We start from the raw sequence: 25,676 nt of genomic DNA on the forward strand, positions 1-25,676 counted from the left end.
CTTATCGGATAAATTTCTACTTGTGTGAGGTCCTTAAAAGAACAAACTAATTATAGCAAGGAGAGATTGTTCCTTCCAGAATTGAGATAATTTCCTTGTTATAGTGTTGAGTTTCAACTCAATCATCTAACTAGGAATAAGATGCCAAATCTTATGGCAAGCGTAAACTCAAATATGTAGTATTTACTGGATGTTGGAAAAGTACAAGGACATACACATTGCTACATCTTGCTTACATATATATAGTTATAGGATTAGTTTTCATTTTTTTACCAAGTGCCCATAGTGCCATGGTGAATCTATGTATAAGTGACTTAATCCAATCACAAATTGATTTATGTATAAGTTGTGGCAACGTGTTTGACATTAGAAGAATTGATGGATATTTGCATATAACTTTCTTATATACAACAAATGCCAGTGCCATCACCAAAATTGTACTTCAGTTTTACATGCATTAATAAGTAGTAGTTTTAAGAAGAAGAAAATGCATTACGAAGTAGCTTGATTTATGCTTTGCTCCAAGCATTGAGAAGTAATTGAAACCATATAGATAACCTAGCTCGTAATTTACCTTCGTTTGGATGGAGGGAGATTGAAGAGAGGAGAATGAAAACTGGCAAAAATGTGCAATATTTTAATTATTATAACCACCATTCCCTTTACTCTCCCCTCCTCCTCCATCTACTCCAAAAATATCCTTACGTTGCATAGCAAGTACATTGATATATCATATATCGTATATTAAAACTGGCATGAGACATATCTATCATACTATTAGAAATAAATGAGTTTAAATGGACTCCCAGAGAAGCTAACATGGCTGCTCACGTCCTGGCTTCATGGTCTTTGTCCAATAGATTAGCTAGTTGTTTTGTTTTGGGCTCAGCTCCTTCTAATTTCTTTCATATAATTCTCTTGGAGCAAGCCACTGTCTGTGGCACTCCTTTGTAACCCATTGCGTTTTTTGTTTACAATAAAAGTTTTATACAGATCATCAAAAATAAAGAGACCCACCGCAGCTCAGGTCAGGGATGCAACGCAAGTCTATTTGAACAAAGCAATTGCATATACATCAATCTCCCACCCGTTCCATGATGCACATGCCAGAAATTTTCATATTACATGCCCCAAGGAAAGCTTGTGCCAGCAAGAATTTTGTAAAGCTGATGACACTACATGGTCGGGTAGATTCTAGACGTTTAACTAAAACCTTTTTGTGAAATATAAGGCAATCGAACCATTACAACTGGTACCTGACCTCCAAGAGTTACAGGCATTCTAGATATGCATGCATCTCTAGAGCATTTGGGGGCCTTAATGAAGCACATGTAAGGAGAAGAAGACGGGAAAATATAAATTTTGAGAGCAAACCTAGTTTATCCATTGCTACACCTCCATTTTTTGAGAGTACATGGGTTTGTGAGAATTAGTTCTTCCTGAGATAAAAACAAACCTCAAATATTCTCTAGTCATGGGATATAAAAGAAACTAGTAACCAATATGACTTACATACAAAGACAGCGCACAAGAAAGCAATCAGAATACATTTTGAAGTTGAATAACTGAAGGACCAATCAGGAACAAAGGCAAGAGCATCACATGACCTTGGATTCATCATCCTGCGCCTGCGGATCACGAAGAGTGCCAAACATCCAATCCATCCATATAGTATAATGGCCGTAGTTATGACGGTATGTAGTATGATGAATGGTGTGGTAGCCAGCACCCATGACAGGCCATGCTTTGGCATGTATGCAATCATGAATGTTTGCTGTCCATATAGCCTCAAGGAATAGCAATGCTATGTGTGATGTAAGATGGGTTGGTACAAGAAATAGTGCTATGACATGTGGTACAGCCTGCAATATTCCATCAAGTGGGTGAAAGGCCAAACCTGACATAACAGATAAGTCATAGTCATCAGTTCATGTAGTTAAATAAGACTTTACAAATGCAACCTTCTAATAATAAGGCTGAATATTTCAAGTATACGAATGTTATACATTTAGGGGAGCTTATTGCTTAGAAAGGTGAACCAATAAACAATAATGTCAGATTAAAGATAGAGCCATGCTTCCTATGCTTGTTGCTTTAAATCCCCTCAAATATTAAGATCTAATTCCCATCTATGTAAGATGATGCAAATGATGTAGAAAGAAAATAACTTTTCAAGAAGGGAAGCCAAAGAAAATTAGATAAAATTTGATTCTTCAACAAGATCGATCAGATATTACAAATTACAAAAACCCAAAAGAAATAAACTCCCATCATAGCCAGAATATATTAACTATCTTTCAATAACTAGTAATGTACCTATCAATCCTAATCCGCTTTGCAGAAAAGTGTATATAGCCGTCTACTACCTGTTCTTATATTGGCCTTGGAAGCAAATAAGAAAAGCCTACACTTTAATCAAACTCCATGAAGACTAAAAATTTTCATTTGGCCTAAAAGAATCATCTCATATTGAGAACTGTCTTCATTTTAAAGTTTGATTCTTAGAAAGGACCAAGGACACTGATTCTTTATTTCTTTTCATTTTTTGGGGATTTATTACTGAAATAAGCTGGGGTCCGCCCAAGTGACAGACCACAAAAATCATTAACCATTGAAGCCAACCAAGAATAAGTAACGGCCAATGCATATTAAAGTGACCTAAACTTTGTGCCTGATTAGTGAGAGAGAAACAAAAAAGAACCCACTATGGACCCACTGTGGTCACCTACAGAGTTCTATGTCCACCTTCACTAACATGGCTTCTCTTTCTTTCACAAAATCCTTCACAATCCAAAATTCCTAAGTCCTAACAATAACCAAATGTGCACTTCTTAAATAAAAAATAAACAGCTATCAAATGCACACATACACCTTGACGTTAATTTGATGTTTCAATTAGGGTTTACCAAATCTGTTTTAACTTGAGAGTATCTTTTTCTTCTATGACTATAATCAAAGACGGAAAAGTACCCTGATGAGCAGTTCCATGGAAAAGCTGAGTGCAACTCTACTTACCCAAGTTCAACTCAAGCTTGAGCTGAGCCAGATAGTTCTTCTAGGACCAAAACTTTTGCCACAACTCTGATGTGGCAGACTATAAGTGAATGTCTATCACTTTCACATGGATCTACCACTTTTCTCCACCACTGGCAAAGTCATGGCAGAAAAAGTTGTGGTCCTAAATTTTCTTTGAGCCAAAACAGGAAGCAACTTGAATGAGTCAAACTGACACAGCCTAATTCTAAGCTTCCCTCAGTGGAGCATTACAACTCAGAATTCAGTGTCAAACCAAATGGAGCACTTCCCTTCAGTAAAATAATATACTTGGTCCCCACCCAAACTTGATCGCATGGAAAATTGAATGAGACTGCAGGTAATCATATAACACCCTATAAAATTTTAGAAACCCTCTCCTCCTTGCCCCACAATTAGGTAAACCGCACCCCCTTTAGTTTTCCAAAAGTAAAGTGAAGGTATGATAATGGATATCAGAGTCCAAGAGAAACATGGCCAACAGGAAACCATACTGTTGCATCAAGTATAAACCAAAGAATACAATATCAATGTCATGTAACGAACATGAGAACCAGTGCCAATGGGCTTCTAGCTTGATAGCACATAATTCCCCCTGCCCCCTTTCTCCCCTATCTTCCGTGTCACAGACTTGATCTAGGTCCCCCCTCCCATCCCCTAAACCCCCCCCCCCCCCCCCAAAAAAAAAAAAAAAAAGATGAGAACCAAGATGAAAGCCAGTAAATCCAATAAGCTTTCATACAACTAGAGAATAAAAATATGCATTATGCAGCTTCAAGAATACGTTCTTTTAATGAATCATATTATCATATCTTTGTAGAAAGAAACGTTTCTGTAAAGAGAAAGGGACATATCCTCATGATCATCTAACTGAAAAACTGGCAGTTCAAGCAATTAAAATTTCTAGGATTCAGTTTTCACACTCTCCAATCAAACGTAGCAATTGAGCCAGGTATGAGGTTGTAGCATACTTATGCCTGCAAATGTAAACTAAGAACAAAGCAACACAATTCAACCATGACAGCCATATATATATATATTGAAACAAAAAGAAAGATGACTTCAGAAATTAGATAGCACACATTTCACGTGGATCCTATGGCTTGAGTGCAGTCTGTTTCTCATCCTCGTTCCCAATATGCTTGTGTCAAAAATCTGGTAGAGAATCACCTAATGGGAAAAACATGGTTTATCACACTTTTGGTAGGATGGGAACTTTTCATGAGAGAAAGGTTATTTGGTATATAGATGTTCATAGTCATGGTCAAATTCAGTAAATGTGATCCAATGATGATTTTATTTAGAGAATATGAAGAAGAGGATAAGGCATAACTTGTAATGGCATATTTCCAAATCCCCAGATCTTTTTTTCCCTAAATTTTCTTGTGCAGGACAATGTGTGTAGTATGATCATATCCATGTACGTTGAATCAATTTTTCCATAAAAGCCAGAGTTATATTCAACATAGTTCCTGCTGCCATAGCTAGTATTTGGGGGTGGATCATCATTTCACCCAAAAAGAGAATTATATGCACCAAGTGAATACTTTAAATGCTTTCACCCTGGAAAATAATTCCACTACAAAATTATTTTAAGCAAGAAAGAATACATCCTAGGACCTCCCTTAACATTCTTTTCAGAGTTCAGCAGCACCAGTCGCACCCTGTTCTAATATGTAAATTATTTTCAGGATTAGATGTTTCTGATATGATACTTCTTATACATATACGTGCAGCATCTTTGTCAGCTTATGTAAATCTAAAAAAGGCAAAGATTACACATACAAGCATCCAAAATCCAAGACCCACCAACTAGAGATAAAACCATGGAGATTGAATTTAGTAAATTTGAGAACTTACCAGCAAATGGAGAAAGAGTATTCTGTTTGTTGTAGATATGATGGGTAGCATGAAGATACTTATACAGAGGTTTTATGTCATGCAGCTCCCTATGCATCCAATAAATTCCAAATTCCACAATTACAAGATAAATTGCTAAATAAACAAAGTAGGCAGGCCAACCTACATCACTTATTCTTGAAAAGCATCTTGTCCAGCCATTTTCAACCATGTACTCAGAAAGAGTTGGAAGAGCACAGTACCATGGCATGGCTTTCATGGCAACATATATTTGCAAGAGCATGGCCTTATTAGATGGAATGGCATCTGCAGCAAGGGTATTCAACATATCCAACAAAGATGTTAACATGGGCCCAGATGGAATAGATTCTCTTATAAAAATATCAACATACAATGGAGAGCAATTGTCAGCTGAAGTTTCAAGAATTAAACAGCAACTACTTAGGTGTTAAAAATATAATAGATCAATTCAATCTTTCATAAACTATCTACAGTTAGTAAAGTTCGGACAGTATTATCCTGAAATTATGCAACACAAAGGAATCAACAGGGAACGAAAATCAAAACAAGACAAAGATAAATGCACATTACAAGCTATATTTAAGCATGCCTTGTAGAAATGCCTTTGGAATGAGGGGGAGAAAAGGGAAGGAGAGGGGAAGAGGTGGGTGACTCACCTTCTCCCTCTTCAGATTTTTGCTTTAAAAGAAAAAAAAAAAAAAATATATATATATATATATACACACACACACATATATATAGGAGGAGGCGAGAAGATTTGAGGGGAGTTGGAAGGGGTACCATACCCCCTCAAAGTTTACTTTTCTAATGTCCTCAAATTGGGAGAATTCGAGGGTAAGGGATACCTACTCTAATGAATTTTCAGTACTTTACACCTCAACAATTTATCATAGTGTTGCCAAGAGACTGGTAAGTTCAACTAGTTGGCACCTCCTAGAGTCTCCAACCGGGACATCCAAGATTCAAATCCCCTCACCCCCGACTATTGATATATCAAAAAAAAATTATCATAATGTTAATTATCAAGCCAACCCTTAAAACTTCTCTCGCTATAATTGTCAATGAATATGATAACTTATCTTTTCTCTCCATTCCACTCTGCAACCAAAAAAGGGGAAGGATATCTACTCCCTCCTCCCTTTATCCTCTCAGTCCTTCCAAACTTTAAAATATTAGTTCAGACAGTATTAAGACACATCTATGACTGTTTAATCAATTGTTAATTCCAGGATAGATAACATTGCATAAAAACAGTTACAAGTAATAACAGATATGCAGCACATTACATTAACAGAAGCCCTCAAAGTTGTGTCATAGAATGTGAAAGTATTCAATATATAGCTTCTTGACAATTAGAAATTTTCCACATATTTCCATGACATGAAAGCTTAATGCAAAAATTTTTAGGCCTCACTAAGGGCAAGGGGCAGAAGCAGAGGTCTACTTATCAAGCTTTGTGCTTAAAATCGTTCTATTCATCCTTATGCCATTTAATTTAGGAAGTAACATTAGTGGAAGAGAAAATCTTATTGATGAGAAAGCTGAAAATCTGACAGCACAAGAATAACCCTTTTTATTTTAAATTGAAAAGGTTCCAGTATAATTACTCTCTAATCCGAATCCCATAGATAAGCAGAAAAAATGGTACTCGAGATACAAAATTTTCTACTCTCAAGAGATCAAAGATCACAGCACATATCATTTCTAAAATCCTGAAAGTTTAATGTACATGTTCCTTCATTCGTTTCTTTCTTCTTTTTTTTTGGGAAGCATTCCCCTATTTTTCTCTCAACACACCATAACAGGCAATAGCTACTGGATTAGTGAGTTCAATCAAACAATTATTTTGTTCCTTATCGTGTGATAAGAAAGTACTGGTGCAGAAACAGGTGGCAGCAAATCTTGGAATAGACATGTATTCACTCATGGACAGAGCAAAATTTTAGACTAAGATTGAACTGACAACCAAACAAGACCCCCATTGACACCAAAGAAAAACAAAAGAAATAATGGAATCATATACATGCAGTGACTTTTATTTTACCCTACAATTAACTGAAAAGTTTAGACCACCAAAGATACAAAACTGACAACCAAAAAGAAAGCATCTGAAAAAAAAAAAACACTAAACAAACATTGGTCATTGATGATACTTAATGATTAACTTTAAAATCCAAACACAATTATGCAGGCAGGGTGTAAATAAATAAATAATACGATGCCTAGAACAGAGCAAAACAAATTGAAATAAAGCATGTAAATCAATAAATAATAAGGTGCCTAAGCTCAGAAGAAACCATTATGCAGACAAAAATTTTCCAATCCTCAATTAACTTTCAAATAGAACCCAGATTTAGATTGAGCAAAACCCAACCGATATCAAAGTCAAAAACTTCAAAAATCAACTATTATAATGAAATTTACCCCAACCAAAAAAAAAAAACTTGGAATTTATAAGAAATCAGAAATCAAAATCAAAGAAATACATTTATAATCTCATATTCCAGTCATCTAGATTCCTATATGTTAATCAATACAAAAACAGATTAAGAATTAACAACCAAACAAAACCCATCTCATATCAGACTTAACAAGTCCAAACCAAACAACCAAAACAGATTAAAAATCACAACATTGTGAATTAAAACTTAAACCCAACACAAAAGGCGCATATACCTTTAGGAACAAAAACATTGCGCTTGAGATAATAAATGTAGAAACACCAGAGGAAGCCAGAGAGTAGGTAGACTAAAGTTCCACCAATGTAGTTGCGGACCCATGTCTGGACGAAGTGGGGTAGTGGGTCCCACAGTTTCATTGGCAAGAGACTCCCAAGCACAATTCGGTTGTAAAAGGTGGTCTCATCCATGAATAGTTGCAGATCTGCACCACCATTGCCATCCATGTTTGGTGGTGGATGCTCCAATGATTTCTTGGGTCGGGTTACGGTGATGGGCCGACGGAGGCGGTTTGGAACTCAGAGAGTGTGAGAGAGTGCAGCGGGAGGTCTGAGTTGGAACAATGTATTTTTGAGTTGAAGATTCCGAAAATTATGCGTGTGACCGCAAATGAATAGTGCGGCTTTGGGGACCATTGAGCTCTTGAAGGTAATGATCTGTTGTGCTAAGCTGGAAGAGGTAAACTCAGGTAATGTTTGGATAAAAATTATTGCGTCCACGTTTTGGTCAAGACGCGTTTCAGTTTTTTTTTTTTTTTCCTCGGCACGTGTTCCAGCTTAGGGAACGAAGTTACTGTTTAAACTGTAAATTTACTGTTCACATAAGTTTAGTCACTTTATCGATAAAAATGGGACTATTTATGTATTTAAAAATTATTTTACTATAGTATTTTCAGTTTTTAAGGATCTATTTGATTTGTGAGTTCAAATTCACATTTTTACATTTTAAACAACATTACACATATTTCCACACACATTTTCACCCACACTTTCACCCACACGTATTTCAAAAAATTACAAAAATCTCATCTCAAACTACTCTACCAAACACTCCCTTAGTTTTCAGTTTTCAGCTGTATCCAAACAGATCATCAATTTACTCTACCCATTTTTGTTCTATAAAAAAAGAATATGACCTGCTCTCTATTTGGCTAGTTTTAAAATAGAGTTCAAATTTAATAAGAATGGGTTGTAAAATTCATGTTTTATCCTATTTAATAGTCTCTCTGTCCCAGTTTGTTTATCCTTTACTTTATTTTGGGATGTCCCAAAATATTGTTTTATTTCTAAAAATAAAAGTTATTAGTTTACTAATGTTCCTATTATACCTCTATTTTATTTTCAAAACTATTTGAAAAGAAAACTAACAAATATTTTAAAAAAATCAATGTAATTGAAGCACATTTTCAGTTATCTCATTAAGAATAACTCTTTTAAAAAAAAACTAATAAATTTATTTAAGAGTAATTTTGTAAACTTATACATTTTTATAAGGTAAACAAGACAATAGATGATATTCCCTTAAAAAAGTTTGATTTTTCAAACAGGACAAACAAATTGGGATGAAGTGAGTAAAAGATTGTCAAATCACCATTTTACTTAAAATTCAATATATTCTACCCTACTACACCTAATAACATTTCAATAAACACTTAATTTGGTTAGATTTATATATGGGTATTAAAATTGATTGGGTGTGGTTGTGATAAGATAATATGACATGCTGAGATTGGAAGGGTAAAACATGAGTTTTATATCACATTCTTACTGAATTTAATCTATTTAAAATATGGGTTTTGACAACTTATTTGACAATTTATTTGGTAAAATGAGTTTTGGTAAGCTGGTAACATGGGTTTTGATAATATGAGTTTTGGTAACATCCTAACGAAAATGTTACCAACTTTTTTGACAGCTTATTTTTATACCATATGTTTATAATATTATAATCTATGGTCTATATATATATATATATATATATATATATATATATATATATATATATATATATATATATAAAGTTGAAGAAGTCTGACTTTTAGTTAACCTCATAATATATTATTTCACATAAAATTTTGAGGCTTCACAATTTTATATGTGATTATTCTAATATATATATATATATATATATATGAAATAAAATTTAAAATTTTATTCTATATTTAAATCTTCCCTTATAAATTATAATCTTGATATATTATTTTACAAAAACAATCATAATAATTATCTTACTTCAACAAAAATAATTTAAAAATTTTAAACAGATCCAACTATCATGGATTATATGCATGTGCACCAGGTTTGAGTTAGTTGGCAAGATATCACGGCTTTCAATGTAAAATGATGAATCTTATGGGGAACATGCAAATGTCAAACATTTTCCCCAAACCTTTGTACATTCCCCACATCCGAGCTAAAGCCCATAGACTCATAATTAAACATCTACATAGCAACCTTGTAAGCACTACGAACATTGAATAAACCATTGGAAGTTTTGAACCGGATTTGCTTATCCTCTAGAAGTCTTGAACTCAAGGGGATCTCCTAAATAATATCGGCTTTCCCATGGACAAAAATATGTTGGATTAGCTTTGAACTCCAATTGCCTATAGCCAAGTTGATGAGCTCACAAACATGGGAGTTTGAAGGAATAACTTGAGGCAGAGAGAAAACTTTGTAAGTTAAAGGTGTCAGTAGCCATTTATAACCCCATATTCAGACCCTATTATCATTACCAACCCGCCATCTCAATCTACGCTATACTGTTTTCTAAGTAGACATAATACTCCTCCAAACATATGAATGAGAGGCTTGTACAAACTCACAATCAGGGAAGTACTTGGCTTTAAACATCTTCATAGCAACCTTGTAAGCACTACGAATATTGAATAAACCATTGGAAGTTTCAGACTAGATTTGCTTATCCTCTGAACGTCTTGAACTCAAGGGGATCTCCTGAATAATATCGGCTTTCCCATTGACAAAAATATGTTGGATTAGCTTTAAACTCCAATTGCCTATAGCTAAATTGATGAGCTCGCAAACCCGCAAGTTTGAAGGAATAACTTGAGGCAGAGAGAAAACTTTGTAAGTTAAAGGTGTCGATAGCCATTTATCACCCCATATTCAAACCCTATTACCAATGCCAACCCGCCATCTCAATCCATGCTATACTATTTTCTAAGTAGCTAGACATAATACTCCTCCATACATATGAAGGATTATTTCCCATAAAGGCTTGTACAAACTCACAGTCTAGGAAGTACTTGGTTTTAAAAACTTGGTATACCAAGGAGTTCTCACTTGTTTGAAGCCTCCACCCTTGCATAGCTAGAGAGTCAAATTAAAGGGTTTAAGAAACTTAAAGCCCATACCACCACTAGACTTTGGGGCACATAGCTTCTCCCAACTGGCCCATGCCATTTTCTTGCCTTCTTGTTTTTATCCCCACCAAAATTTTACGTATCATACTCATCAAATGATCACCAAAAGCATGAGGTATTTTAAAATAGCTCATTGTGTAGGTTGGTATAGCATGTGCCACCGCCTTGATTAGAATTTCCTTGCCCACTTTAGATAGTAGCTTTCCTTCCAACCCACTAATTTCTTAGTAAGCTTCTCTTTTAGGTCATTGAAATAATTATACTTGCTCTGTCCCACAAGAGAAGGAAGACCAAGGTTTTTTTTTGTGCTGTCGAATGATCTATGCTCCAAATCTTTGTTTTATCTTATCTTGAATTTCTTTAGCAGTATTACTACTAAAGAATAAAGACATCTTGGCTTGTTCAAGAGAGTCAGCATCAAAAGGTTGTCCCAAAAAGTTACAAATACATTCTATTGTTGAGACACTATTGATCGCCAAACCAAATTCAACCAATTTTTTTTTCTCTACCTCTTTGATACTCTTCTCTCATCTCCCTCCATTAGACCAAAACTCTCTCTCTCTCTCTCTCTCTCTCATCAAGCCTTTATGCCCAAATCTGAAACACGATATTCAAAGTTTCATATTGAGTTATTAAACCAACCAAACCACCTTGCTCCCCCCTTGGACAATTGTGGTCAAGTGATGGCGACTGCATAAGTATTGTTCTAATCTAATTTGATTTATGGGTCACATTCTGGTTGGAGAGCGACTATGGAAATGGGTGCGATTTGGGATTTTGGCTGGGTGTTGGCTCTGTGAGGCGATTTGAGTGGCTCTGTGTTTGTTTTGTGTTGTTTTTCTTACTAGGTTTTTGTTTAGTGTTTGCTCATGGGAATTTTCATTGATTTGAGTTTTTTTCTTTGAGTTTCTAGTTTGGGATTTTTGGTGGTGGTGGTCCAGTAGTGGTGGTAGTGTTTTCAAAGTGAAAGTTCAAAATTTTGGGAAAGATGGATGAAAAAAATTGGATATTTTTTGAGAGAGAATAATATTTAAATAAAATACTAATAGAGTATTGAGACTGATGTATTTGTTTGTGAATAGTAAATTAGCTAAAGTAACACATGGACTAAGTTTGTCTAAAAGTGTCTAGAGGCTACTGTGAATGCTCCTATGCACAACTTTTGATATATATATTTTCAAAATTAGTAAATGTAAACAAAAATGGGCAATCTATTTATCAACAATTTAAAATTTTAAACAAATGTTTAAGAGACAACCAAACAAGACGCCATTGATACCAAAGAAAAACAAAAGAAATAATGGAGTCATACATAGACTATTTAAAATTTTAGACAAATGTTTTAAGGACTAAATTTTGCACATCCAACTTCAAAAATCACTTATATCAAATATGTAAAGTCGTGTAAAATGAGAGGAGTTACAATATTTATGTAAATTTATACGGCTATTGTTCATTTGTAAATGAGTATTTTATTCATTTCTCAAGTCACTCTTTTGATTGGTGTTTGTGTGAGTGATATAATGTGGCGTTTGGTACGGGGAATCCACATTACTCCTAGCATCCAGATTCCTAGGAATGTGATTCCTAGGAATCACATTCCTAGGAATGTAGCTATTCCTATGTTTGGTTTCATTAGGAGATTCCCAGGAATGTGAGATGATAATGTTTGATGTATTCCCAAGAATCTTAAATGAATTATTTGTTTTTCCCATTTTGTCCTTAGATTTGAATGTGAAGTACCAAGCCCTTTAAAAAAAAAAAAAATTGTCCTTTAAATAAATAATGAAAAAATATATATAACTATTAATTAGTCCTTAAAAAAAATATCTTACTCTAAATAGATAGATAAAAAACATTATATAAACTATTAATTAGCAACACATTCATTAAAACTGTGATCTAACATTTCAAAATGACAAGAATAATATAAAAATAACTATTAGCAAAGTTATTTATCCTGTTTATGTTGTTTTGGCAGAAAAAGATAAAGACAAGAGAGAAGATATTGATAATTTGTTTTATAATTTATCTTAATTGCTTAAATGATAAGGAAAAAGGGTTAAAATTGTCAATTTATAAAAAATACAATTTCTTTTAAGCTTGGGAATCTGGATTCCCACCTGTTTTAAAGGGAATCCACATTCCTACTGAGAGGGGTTTAAGGATTCCCCTGGCATCTGATTCCCTAGCGTAATTTGCAACCAAACATGGGAATCTTTAAACATTCCTAGGAATCCTAAAACATTACCCCATACCAAACGCCACCTAAGAGTTTTAAAAAGTGGTTAAATGAATGGAGAATAAATATTTTATTGAAATAGGTTTTAGAATAGGTAATTGGAGATGTGGTATTTTGAAAAAATTGTAATGTAATATAAGAAAGTAAGTTCTTATATTTTTTTGATAAAAATAAGTTCTTATACTAAAAAAAAGATAACAATACACATACTCTAAAAGCTGTTTACATTATTGCATACATTTGGTGTGATGGTTGCTTCACAAGTATAAATACTTGTGAGGAGAGGGGAAGCAAAGGTGATGGTTCAAGTCTTCAAAAAAAAAAAAACTGTTTATCTTATTTTTCACAACAATTAACCTTGGAGGCCTAAAAGGCGGTTTATTTTAATGCAAGAAGAAATGCATCTATACAAATAAAGAATATCCATAAAAAATAATTTTAATAAATAATTTTAAAGACATAATCAATTACACATCTAAATTCATAATTTACTAATTTGTGTAATTATTAGTGATTGATACCTTTTGCCTAAATGGAGCTATTATTTTTCTGTTTACTACTCACGGATCACAATCACACAAATCAACCGGTCATAAAATTAGACACGAGAATAATTGTATTGATAAAATATTATAAGAAAATAAAGCACTAAAACAAATACTGGCCAGTGACCATATTCCTTTCTTAATGATTTATTTTAAAATCCACTTGAAATTTTGCAGGCAGGGTGGAAATAATAGTGGCCGGCCATGATAGCATTCATCAACTGAGAAACCCAAAAAATAAAAACTGTACCTTTACATTGAAATTTTGTAATTTTTACGTTGCTTCGTGATCATCGTTATCATGATCATGGACTCGACGCAACTCTCATATAGTCGTATCGATAAAACTTCACGATCGAATTACTTGTATAAGAAAAATAATTAAAAAGTGTTAACACGAATTCAACACCGAGAACAGATCAACAGAGCAAAACCAAATTAAATAAAGTTAATAAAAAAAAAAAAAAAAACAACAACAACAACACTAAACAGACAAAAAATTTCCAATCGTCATTTAACTTCCAAAAAAAGAAGAAGAGTACACCCGAATATAATTAAACTGAGCATCAGACAAAAACTTATTAGCATGAAATTTACTCCGAAAATGTTTTTTTTTTTTAATTTTAAATAGCCTCTATAATTTAATCTTATATTACAGTTGAAGGGGATAAAAATGGTAAATAGACGGAGACGTTGAGGACGGATCGACACTATCATTGACCCAGCTATGACGGTTGGGTGTTGCTGAATGTCCGTCTTGTATAAATTAATTATGGATGCCACGTGGCATGTCGTTTGATATATTTCAGATAAGCCTTTGCTTTATCCCCACGCAAACGTATACGCTTAGACCTCTTGCGACACACGTTTGGGAAGACTCCTATATGGAAAGGAACTTGAGAAGGAAGTTGTATCCTTAAAGAAAGGTAATTCTACTCAATATAAATACCTCAGAAACCCTAGGTATGAAGGTACGCATAATATTCTTAACTCTAGCACTCTAGGGTTAAAGGAACAAGATTCTAACTTGACCTTCGGAGGGTATTCGGCCGACACCACACCGGTGCTCTCTTCTAGGTTCTTCGTTTTCTTTTGCAGGTGTTGCTTTCGTGTGAGGAGCGCTTGCAACTCCTGGTGATATTTTCGGCATCATCGGTTGGCGCGGGTACTGGGGAGAGAAGGAGAGAATCTTCGATTATTTTTAGCCTCGCTCTATCCCGAGACAAAGAGTTGCATGGCACTCACGCCCGATCGATGGCGACGAACAACAATCAAGGCGACGAACCACGTGCCACCGCTTTGGAAAGGCGGCGGGTCCAAACGCTTGCGGCGGCGGTTGAGCGCCTCACTCGCGGAATCATGATTTAGAAGAACGGTTGCGGCAAATAACCGCAAATCGAGTGCACCACGGGAAGATCGGGGAGGGCGCTAGCCCGAAGGAAGGAACGCGGAAAGACCTCGAGGCGGCAAGCGCTCCGACTAGACCCCGAGCGACAAGAAACCAATCAACGGCTTGCTTTAAACCAACGGTGCCGACTCACGTAGCCACCGAAATGCGGGAGATGAGGGAGCGTATGGATGCAATGATGAACGCCCTTAAGGGACGAGTATCCGGCAATTCTGGACGACCTAGTCCATAGAACGGATTCACCGTTCACGGCGTTGGTGAATTCATACCCCGTCCCTTCAAAGTTTAAAATGCCCGTGTGGAAAACTATGACGGATCCAAGGACCCGTTGGATCACCTGAGTCTTTCGAACATGATGCATCTTCAAGGTGTACCGGACGAAATCATGTGCGAGCTTTCCTCGCCACTTTGAAAAGGGCACGCGAGGGATTGGTACGGCAAGTTGACGCCTAATTCCATCGGCACTTTTAAGGAATTAGGAGCGCAGTTTGTGTCACACTTCATTGGAAGTCATCGACACAAGAGGTCTATTGCATGCATCCTTGGGAATTAAACAACGAGAAGGTGAGACATTGAGGTCTTATATAGCCCGCTTCAATAAGGAATCCCTCTCGATAGACGAGGCCGACGACAAGACACTTGTGGCAGCATTCACAAACGGGTTACAAGAGGGTAAGTTCTTATTTTCCCTATGTAAGAATGACCCAAAGACTATGTCCGATGTCTATTACAGGGCGACGAAGTATATGAATGCGGAGGATGCCATACTGGCCAGAGACGACTATAAACCAAAGAAAAGGGAGAGAGAGGAAGATATGAAACCAGATAACGGACGAAAAGCGGCTAGAAGCCGAGAGATCGACGAGAAGACCGGGAGACCCAAACCACTTCAAGAGGGAGGGTTTACAAGTTTCACCCTGCTCATAGCCCCGATTGACCAAGTGCTTATGCAAATCAAAGATGAAGGAAGCTTGACATTCAGGGTAAGTTAAAGGGAGATCCGAACAAAAGGCCAAGAGATAGATATAGCCGCTTTCACCGTGACAACGGCCATGATACGACGGAGCTGTTATGACTTGAAACGACGGATCGAAGCCCTTATAAGGCGGGGAAGGTTGCAAAGGTTCGTGCGGAAGGAAAGGCGATCCCGGGAACGAACCCTAGACGGGAAAACGAGCGTCCCAGACCCCCGGTGGCAGACATACGGATGATAATGGGGGGCAACGCTTCAGTAGGATCGTCCAAGAAGGCCAGAAAGACTTATTTACGGACGGTGCAAAGTGTCCAGTCGACGGGACCTTCATTAGAAAGAATACGGCGGAACGACTCCGGTATCGAGTTTTTGAAGACGAGGCCCGGCGTCTTCACCACCCCCGTGACGACGCACTTGTGGTCGGTATCCACGGGTAGGAGACTTCAACGTCCACCGAGTTCTAGTAGACAACGGGAGCTCGCGGATATCCTTTACTATCGGCGTTCCAAGCAAATGGGGATTGCAAAGGAGCGCTTGATCCCGGCGTCCAGGCGCCCTCGTTGGCTTTGGGGGAACCCGAGTCCATCCTTTAGGATCAATCACGGCTGGCGGTGACGGTAGGAGACTACCCACGACGGATAACTAAAAATATCTCCTTTCTAGTGGTTGATTGTTCCTCGGCGTACAACGCCATACTCGGACGACCTACACTCGACGCATGGAAAGCCATCACTTCAACCTACCATCTCGATGATCAAGTTTCCCCATCGAACATGGGGTTGGAGAGCTACGCGGAAATCGGGTCATAGCGCACGGGAATGCTACGTGGCCATGATGGAGATGGATGACCATGTACGGACGATGAGCATCGAAGAACGAGAGAACGTGGCGGAACCGTGGAGACATTGGAAGAAGTCCAACTAGATGATTCAAGGCCCGATCGAACCACCAGGATAGGAACCTCGGTCGACCAAACGATTCGACATGCGATCCTCCTGTTCCTCAAAGAAAACCAGATGTATTCGCATGGAGCCATGACGACATGCCGGGGATAGGTCGGAAGTCATAGTCCATAAATTAAACGTATCACCTTCGTTTTCTCCGGTCAGACAAAAGAAACGCGTGTTCGCCCAGGAAAGGATCGAGCTACAGCGAGGAAGTGCGAAGCTACGAGAAGCGGACTTCATACGAGAGGTATACTATCCAGACTGGCTGGCAAATGTGCTAATGGTCAAAAAGTCAAATGGGAAGTGGAGAATGTGCGTTGATTTCACGGATCTAAATAAAGCGTGCCCTAAAGACAGCTACCCTCTCCCACGGATTGACGCTTTAGTCGACTCCACCGCAAAGCATGAGTTGTTGAGCTTCATGGACGCCTTCTCGGGGTACAACCAGATTAAGTTGGAGAAGACAGATCAAGAGAAGACATCATTTGTAACGAGTCAAGGGCTCTTTTGCTACAAGGTGATGCCATTCGGGCTTAAGAATGCAGGCGCCACGTACCAACGATTAATGAACAAGATGTTCGAGCACCAGATTGGCCGGAACGTCCAAGTCTACGTAGATGACATGTTGGTAAAAAGCGTAAAGGCGTCGGATCATCTGAGGGACCTCCAGGAGACTTTCGACACTCTTCGAACGTACAAAATGAAGCTGAACCCAAGCAAATGCGCATTCGGAGTAACATGGAAAGTTCTTAGGGTTAATGGTGTCCCGGCGGGGCATTGAGGTCAACCCGAGAAAGTGAAAGCAATTATGGATCTATCTCCTCCAAGGACGGTGAAAGAAGTGCAAAGCCCGACGGGAAAGATAGCAGCCTTAAATAGGTTCGTATCAAGAGCAACGACAAGTGTCTCCCTTTCTTTAGAACGCTAAGGAAATCTTTTGAGTGGACGGACGAATGCCAAAGGGCATTTGAAGAGTTGAAGGCATATCTGCACCCCGCCATTACTTAGCCGTCTACGCCGGGGAATTATTCCTATATCTTGCGCTCATCGGCGGCGGTCAGTGCGGCTCTCGTTAGAGAAGAAAGGAAGGTACGAAGCCCGTCTACTTTGTAAGCCGGGCGCTACGAGGCGCAAGGAAAGGTACCCACGGATGGAGAAACTCGCTTTCGCGCTTGTAACTGCGGCCCGAAAAGCTGAAACCGTATTTTCAAGCACACGCGATAATAGTCCTGACGGATCAACCTGCGGAGAGCAATGAACAATCCGAAGCCGCTGGACGGATGGCCTTGTGGGCAATCGAGGCGAGCGAGTACGATATCCAATACCGGCCACGAACAGTTGTGAAAGGACAAATATTGGCGGACTTTATTGCGGAGTTCACTACACGTGAGGAGCGGGGCGGCAAAGGAGCCGCAATGGAGAATTCACACGGACGGATCCTCCAATAAGCATGCGGGAGGAGTCGGAGTTGTACTCCATACCCCGAAGGAGATAAGATTGAATGTATGATCCGTACGAGTTCCCTACTACGAATAATGAAGCGGAGTATGAGGCCACTGATGGCGGGATTGGAGCTTGCAATAGCGGGCTGGGGCCAGGAAGGCGGTGGTATACTCCGATTCCCGAATCGTAGCTAGCCAGGTTAATGGGAGTTACGATTGCGGGGAATGAACGAATGAGAAAGTACCTCGGAGAAGTGAAGGGTCGAACAAATGACCTCCGATTCACAATAACTCAAATCCAGAGAAGAGAACCAAGAAGCGGATCGACTTGCAAAGGCCTTCGAGCCGAACCTATGGTTATACAGGAACGGGTATTATCCTTTGTCCAATATTCGTCGTTGCTAGATAACGTTCGGTGCAGGAGTTAACCACTTTGAAGACGATTGGACGATTCCAAGTGTGACATACCTCAAGGACGGGAAGCTTCCAGACGGGAAGGAAGAAGCTAGGAAAGGCGAAGGTTGGGCAAGCCCGATTCATACTAATCAAAGGCACCTCTACAAAAGAGGATTCTCCAAAGGTATCTAAGATGCCTAGGCCATGACGAAGCGGATTATGTAATGAGGGAAGTTCATGAAGGGATTTGTGGAAACCACTCGGGATCGAGGTCTCGGGTACACAAGCTACTCGGAAAGCTGGTATTATTGGCCGACAATGCGAAGGATGCCCAGTATTTACGTGAGAACTGCGATAAGTGTCAACGGTTCGGAAATCTTATTAGGCGGCCAACGGAGGAACTCACACCCATGACGGCCCCATGGCCGTTCGCACAATGGGGATTAGACATCATGGGCCCATTTCCAATGGCGGGGCGGAACTGAAGTTCTTGGTAGTAGGAATCGACTACTTCACCAAGTGGGTGGAAGCGGAAGCTCTTGCTACTATCACGGAGAAAAATATTCGCAACTTTGTATGGAGAAATATTATCTGCCGATATGGGATTCGAGAGTACTCGTGTCGGACAACGGGAAGCAATTCGACAACGATGCGTTCGAGACTTTTGTTCTCGGCTCGGAATCAAGAATCACTACTCGTCGCAGCTCGTCCACAGGGCTAACGGACAAGTTGAAGTCACGAACCGGTCCTTATTAAAGATCATCAAGACACGGGCTCGAGGGGGCAAAGGGCATATGGCCGGACGAGTTACCAAGTGTCTTATGGGCGTACGGAACGACGGCAAGAACGCCAACGGGAGAAACACCGTTTCGATTGGCGTTTGGTGTGAAGCCCTCGTCCGGCGGAAGTAGGTTTGACGAGCTACCGCGTGGAAAGCTATGACGAGAATGAGAATGCTGAATCATTACGTCTAGAGCTTGACCTTGTTGACGAAGTCGGGGCAACGGCGGCTCAAAGGCGGCACGGTACAGGGACATGATGGCAAAACACTACAACTCTAAGGTTCGGCACGGGACTTCAAAGTTGGAGATCTAGTGTTACGAAAAGTGCTTGGCGCTACGAAAGATGCATCCCTGGGGAAAGCCGGGTCCCAGCTGGAAGGCCGTGCAGGAATCATTTCATGGCACGGGAAGGGAACGTACTACTTGGAGACATTAGACGGAAGGAAGTTAAGCCATCCCTGGAACACGGAGCACCTGAAGAAGTACTACCGATAAGTGCGGCAGTCACGATACCAAGCTTGCCTTTACTTTCCAGTTTAATTTTAGATAGTTATGGCCTTTACTTTTTAGAGCTCAGTTTTTTTTCTTTTTCATAAACAATTTGGTTTATTGTGACTGCTGAGAGGAATTTTTAAAAAAAAAAAAAAAAAAAAAAAAAAAAAAAATGCATGCTGATGAAAATCTACAAGTCTAGGAATGAACGGTCTACAAGTCCACATAGTGGACGGATCACCCAAAGGGTGAAAAACCTACAAGTCCACATAATGGACGGATCACCTAAAGGGTGAAAAACCTACAAGTCCACATAGTGGACGGATCACCCAAAGGGTGAAGAACCTACAAAGTCCACATAGTGGACGGATCACCCAAAGGGTGAAAAACCTACAAGTCCACATAGTGGACGGATCACCCAAGGGGTGAAGAACCTACAAAGTCCACATAGTGGACGGATCACCCAAAGGGTGAAAAACCTACAAGTCCACATAGTGGACGGATCTCCCAAGGGGTGAAGAACCTACAAGTCCACATAGTGGACGGATCACCCAAAGGGTGAAGAACCTACAAGTCCACATAGTGGACGGATCACCCAAAGGGTGAAGAACCTACAAGTCCACATAGTGGACGGATCACCCAAAGGGTGAAGAACCTACAAGTCCACATAGTGGACGGATCACCCAAGGGGTGAAGAACCTACAAGTCCACATAGTGGACGGATCACCCAAAGGGTGAAGAACCTACAAGTCCACATAGTGGACGGATCACCCAAGGGGTGAAGAACCTACAAGTCCACTAAGCCTACAAGTCCATATAGTGGACGGATCACCCATATTACAACTCCATAAAATAAGGCAGACCACAAAAAGATTAGAAAATCTAGTTCATAAAGTGGACGGTTAGTTAAAATGGACGGGTTATCTGGATATACGACAGATAATAAGCAAGCAACATGCCATTTAAGGTTTGATAAGTCAAGTTTAAAAATTACAAATGACGGTTCAAACAAAAAGTTCACTAAACGGTAATAAATTTTTACAAAAGGAAAAGTGTTCTATTCGTTCTTCGGAGATGAGTTCCCGTCCAATGGACCGTCGTCTTCCTAGGACGGGAGGTTGAACTTCACCTTCATCGAGCTGGAGCGGTGGACGGTCAACACTTCATCTGTACTCTCGCTGGACGGATTGCGCGATTGTTTGCCCTTGAGCATCGATGTTGATGTGAGATAAGTCCAACTCAGGGTACGACGACTTAACCTGACGGATAGCGTCGTCGAACCCGTCTGCAAAGGAGTTTCCGAGCTCCGTTATAAGATTCTCAGAATCACGGTATTCTTGGACGGCTATCTCCTTGGCATTATCAAGCTTCGACATCGTTTCCGTCAGCTGCTTATCTTTATTATTCAAAAGTTCACGTAGATGCCCATTCTCTTTCTCCACTTCGCCTCTAACTTGCTCCGAGCACTTGAGCTTTCTGTCCATATTAATCTTATAGGTCTTCAGCTCATGTAACTCCTCCTCCATCGTCTTGTTTTTCTGTCTCAGACGGTCCATGGATGTCTCGTGGTTAAGGCAACGGCCAAAAAGCCCCTTCATCATCACCATAGCCTGGAAACAAAAGAAGAACGATGTCAAGATAATGACGGGCGTAAAGTAACTTAGCAACAATAGTAGACGGATCCAAAATTCCTAAGGCAAGGGTGAAGAGTCTGTTTCACCCATCGCTCCGTCAAGTGGTTTCCAAGGTCTCCGTAGTCGTCGGCGGTCGCATGGACGACATCTTCTCGAGAGCATAGCTCGAGTCTTCTCGGAAGAGGACGGGTGGTTTCTCCCCGAAGGTGTTGGACCCTTCATTAAACCTTTGCCTTTCCGTGTTTGACGGGAGTTTTCTCAGCTTGTAAGGCCACGACGGGTTCAACGGTAGTCCTTTGTTTCTTCGGAGGACGGTCGCCTTCTACTCATGTTGGATTCGTTTTGACGGTCCGTATGGGTCGTCCCCTTGCTTGACCCCGTCTGTTTTTTCTTTGCCTCTTCCTGTTTAATAAGGGCTCTCCTCCTGGCGGCGTCCATTTCTGCAAATCAAAGACGGATGAGAGAGGAAAGGTAAAGTAAAGCAAAAAAAAAAAAAAAATGAAAGACAGGTATAGTTTTGACGAACTTACGTTTTCGAACTCTGTTATCGTATTGACGGGCAGCGGATGATGGTTCGGGTCCGTCACAATACCAATTCAGAGTATCAAGCGTGACGAGTTGAGCCCAAGTTCTTTCCTGCAGTTTTGTCTTGTTAAAAATTCTCTCCAAAAAACTCCACAGCTCAAGTCAACCTCAGGACGGTCCCAGAGCTGCAATAAAGGACGGTTAGACTTAGAAAATAAATTAAATTGACTTTAAAGATTGGACGGAAGCAAAAAGGGGTACACATACCGACGGAGGCATTATGCCCCATGTTGTGTCGACGGGCATGTTATATACATCTCGGACGGCACATCCATTCGTCCCCTTCTAAAAAGAAGTAACGACTCTTCCAAGTCTCTATTTGAGTACGGAGTGTCACTGACGAGCCTCGATAAGGGACTTCTAGCTACAAAGCTCTACATCCCCTTGGACTTGACGATCTCTGTTGGACGGTAACAATGGAAAAATTCTTCCACCGTCGACCTTCGGCACCTTCAGAACATCGCCCCGTGCCACAAAACCTAAACCCCGATGAACACTCTCCAGGCATTTGGGGAGATTTGGGTGACGGACGGTCCAAGGTATTGAAGAAGTCGACGGTGAAGAGAACTGGAGGGAAATCGAGCCCCGCCTTTAAAGCTTGCTCGTAGATCCCAACACCGTCTACCCCCGTAGTAGCATTTCTCGGACTTGTTGGGAAGACGTAGACGGATGTTGTCTGGTATTTGGTACTTTGTCCTAAGTGTGTTGAGTTGAGATTCATCATGGACGATCTAAAATCGTTTACCGTCCAGAGGCGGCATGGCGCAAACTCCTAAGGCCATGGGCCAATTGCCGATTGGACGGGAGGATCCACGCCGTCCAAGCTACTGCTCCTCGGACGATTCTCGAACTCTGGGTCTAGACCACCATCAAGGGAAGAAGAGGTACTTGACGGATCCCTCTCTTCACTTGAAGTATCAGGGATCTTTTGGATTCGACGGAAACTTTTCATCGTAGCCCGCCATCGCGGACAAACGTCGGTTACTTGACGCACTAGACATTACCTACATTTATGACGGTATAACCTAAGACACGACGGTTCTAAAGAAAGTGCATATACTTAAAACAATGAAATTCAAAGAAAGACGGAGAAAGGTTTGGAATACATACCGGATTTGCTGAACGACAGGAAGGCACTGTAGTTGTGACGGTTGCGCTCTGCTCACAAGTTTTTGACAAGAAGAAGAAATGAAGGGAGGAATATCTGGCCTTTTATAGAGCAAAGGGCACGGAATACGAAGCGACGCCTCAGATTTGGGAAATAGCCAATCCACGAGGGCCACGTGCTCTTCGTCAGAAATACAGGCCACGTGTCATCCGTCGTGGTATACTAAGCCCGTTCCCATCGATACATTGTATCCAAGTCATTCCATGGATCCGTAAGATTGTAAGGACGGATCCAAGGGGGCAACTGAAGGGGATAAAAATGGTAAATAGACGGAGACGTTGAGGACGGATCGACACTATCATTGACCCAGCTATGACGGTTGGGTGTTGCTGAATGTCCGTCTTGTATAAATTAATTATGGATGCCACGTGGCATGTCGTTTGATATATTTCAGATAAGCCTTTGCTTTATCCCCACGCAAACGTATACGCTTAGACCTCTTGCGACACACGTTTGGGAAGACTCCTATATGGAAAGGAACTTGAGAAGGAAGTTGTATCCTTAAAGAAAGGTAATTCTACTCAATATAAATACCTCAGAAACCCTAGGTATGAAGGTACGCATAATATTCTTAACTCTAGCACTCTAGGGTTAAAGGAACAAGATTCTAACTTGACCTTCGGAGGGTATTCGGCCGACACCACACCGGTGCTCTCTTCTAGGTTCTTCGTTTTCTTTTTGCAGGTGTTGCTTTCGTGTGAGGAGCGCTTGCAACTCACTGGTGATATTTTCGGCATCATCAACAGTCATCAAGATTACTATATGTTTAAGCAACAAAACAATATATAAAAAACAGATTAAAAAAAAAACCACCACCTCCCATACCATACCAAAGCCAACTGGTCCAAACTCTAAAGTCCAAATCAAACAACGAAAATATTGAAAATACCAAAAACAAAGCAACAGAGTCAATACTACTATGATTGTGAATTGAACCTTGAACTCAACTAAAAAAGCAATATAATATATACATATATATACCTGTAGGAAAATAAAGATTGCGGTTGAGATAATAAATGTAGAAGCACCAGAGGGAGGCAGAGAGGAAGTAGATTAAAGTACCACCAATGCAGTTGCGAACCCACGACTGTATGAAGTGAGGTAGTGGGTCCCACAGTTTCATTGGCAACAAACTCCCAAGCACAATACGGTTGTACAAGCTGGCCTCGTCCATGAATAGTTGCAGATATGCACTGCTACTTCCATGGTGGTCTTCCATTCTTGGTGGTGGATGGATGGATGGTCCAATGATTTTTTGGGTCTGGTTCCGGTGATGGGTCACCGGAAAATGTGAAACAGGCACAGAGAGAGAGAGAGAGATATGTACGTGACAACACTAGACACTAGTGCAGGACAATTGTACTTGCGGAGGAGGATCCAATCCAATTGATGGTTTTTTGTAGATAGATTTTATTGGTACATGGCTGATCATTTGGGGTCATTTCTAATGACATGATGTGATAAAATAAATATTTTGATATGATATTGCCTTGACTTCGGCAAGATGCATTCTCCTTTTTTGATGCGAAAGCAAGATACATGTTTAAGTTACAGTAATCCATACTCTTTTTTGAAAATTCTTTATTTTATGTCACCGACACTAATTTTTTCTTTTTGATGGGGTCAACGACACTAATTATGAGGGTGGGGGAGAAGGACCTCGGGTTTGGCAACATATATAGATTACTGGTTGGGGACCTAGGCTTGTGACCCCCCCCCCCCCCTCTTAAACTTAAAACCTATTCCAAATTAATATCTTTTTCTTTCTTCTATTTTATTTAATGTTTGGTTGTTTTATTCTAACAAAATCATGAGTTCTAATCTGTTTTAAAATTTTAATTGGCGTGTAAGAGTGAATTAAGTATAATAAATTAATAATTAATAATACTAATTTGTAAAAATGTGAGAATTTTCAAAAAATTACGAAAAGTGTAAGTCTAATTTTATATAAATTTGATAAAAAATAGTATAGCTTCTTTAATATAAAATGAAAGATATAATGCCTCTATATTTTTATTATTCTATTTAATAATTCTATCATTCTAAATTTTTGATTTATTTAGGGAAGAAAGAGTGCTAATTATAAAGAAGTGGACTAACTTTTTTCGTCTTTGTGTTTTTAAGTATATTTTGGAATAGGCCGATTAATCAATGTGCCTAAAAGAGTTACAAAAGCAAATGATGAAATGAAGAAGAAAATGAATTATTGGCGATGGCTGCAAGGCAGCACCGCCGGGAGCCATGAATTTCTTAGGATGGAACTGTCGGGGGCTTGAGAACCCCCGGTCAGTTTGAGCTTTGCACAAC

General features: G+C 39.5%; 1 protein-coding gene across 2 annotated transcripts; it reads right to left on the reverse strand.

Moving 5' to 3' along the window:
* Positions 1-1,360: 1,360 nt before the first annotated feature.
* Positions 1,361-24,753, reverse strand: LOC142621036 (delta(7)-sterol-C5(6)-desaturase-like). Of its 2 annotated transcripts, none has more exons than XM_075794358.1 (3): positions 24,351-24,753; positions 4,894-5,199; positions 1,361-1,897 (listed from the first exon to the last, which is right to left on the reverse strand). In XM_075794358.1, exons 1-3 carry the CDS (start codon positions 24,586-24,588, stop codon positions 1,599-1,601), a joined length of 843 nt encoding a protein of 280 aa, XP_075650473.1. In that variant the 5' UTR covers positions 24,589-24,753; the 3' UTR covers positions 1,361-1,598. The 2 variants fall into 2 exon arrangements, with proteins under 2 accessions (XP_075650473.1, XP_075650479.1); XM_075794364.1 differs by lacking the exon at positions 24,351-24,753 and adding an exon at positions 7,591-8,045.
* Between the last annotated feature and the right edge of the window lie 923 nt (positions 24,754-25,676).

The sequence above is a fragment of the Castanea sativa genome, chromosome 1 (genome assembly GCF_040712315.1).
Source record: "Castanea sativa cultivar Marrone di Chiusa Pesio chromosome 1, ASM4071231v1".
Lineage (NCBI taxonomy): Eukaryota > Viridiplantae > Streptophyta > Magnoliopsida > Fagales > Fagaceae > Castanea > Castanea sativa.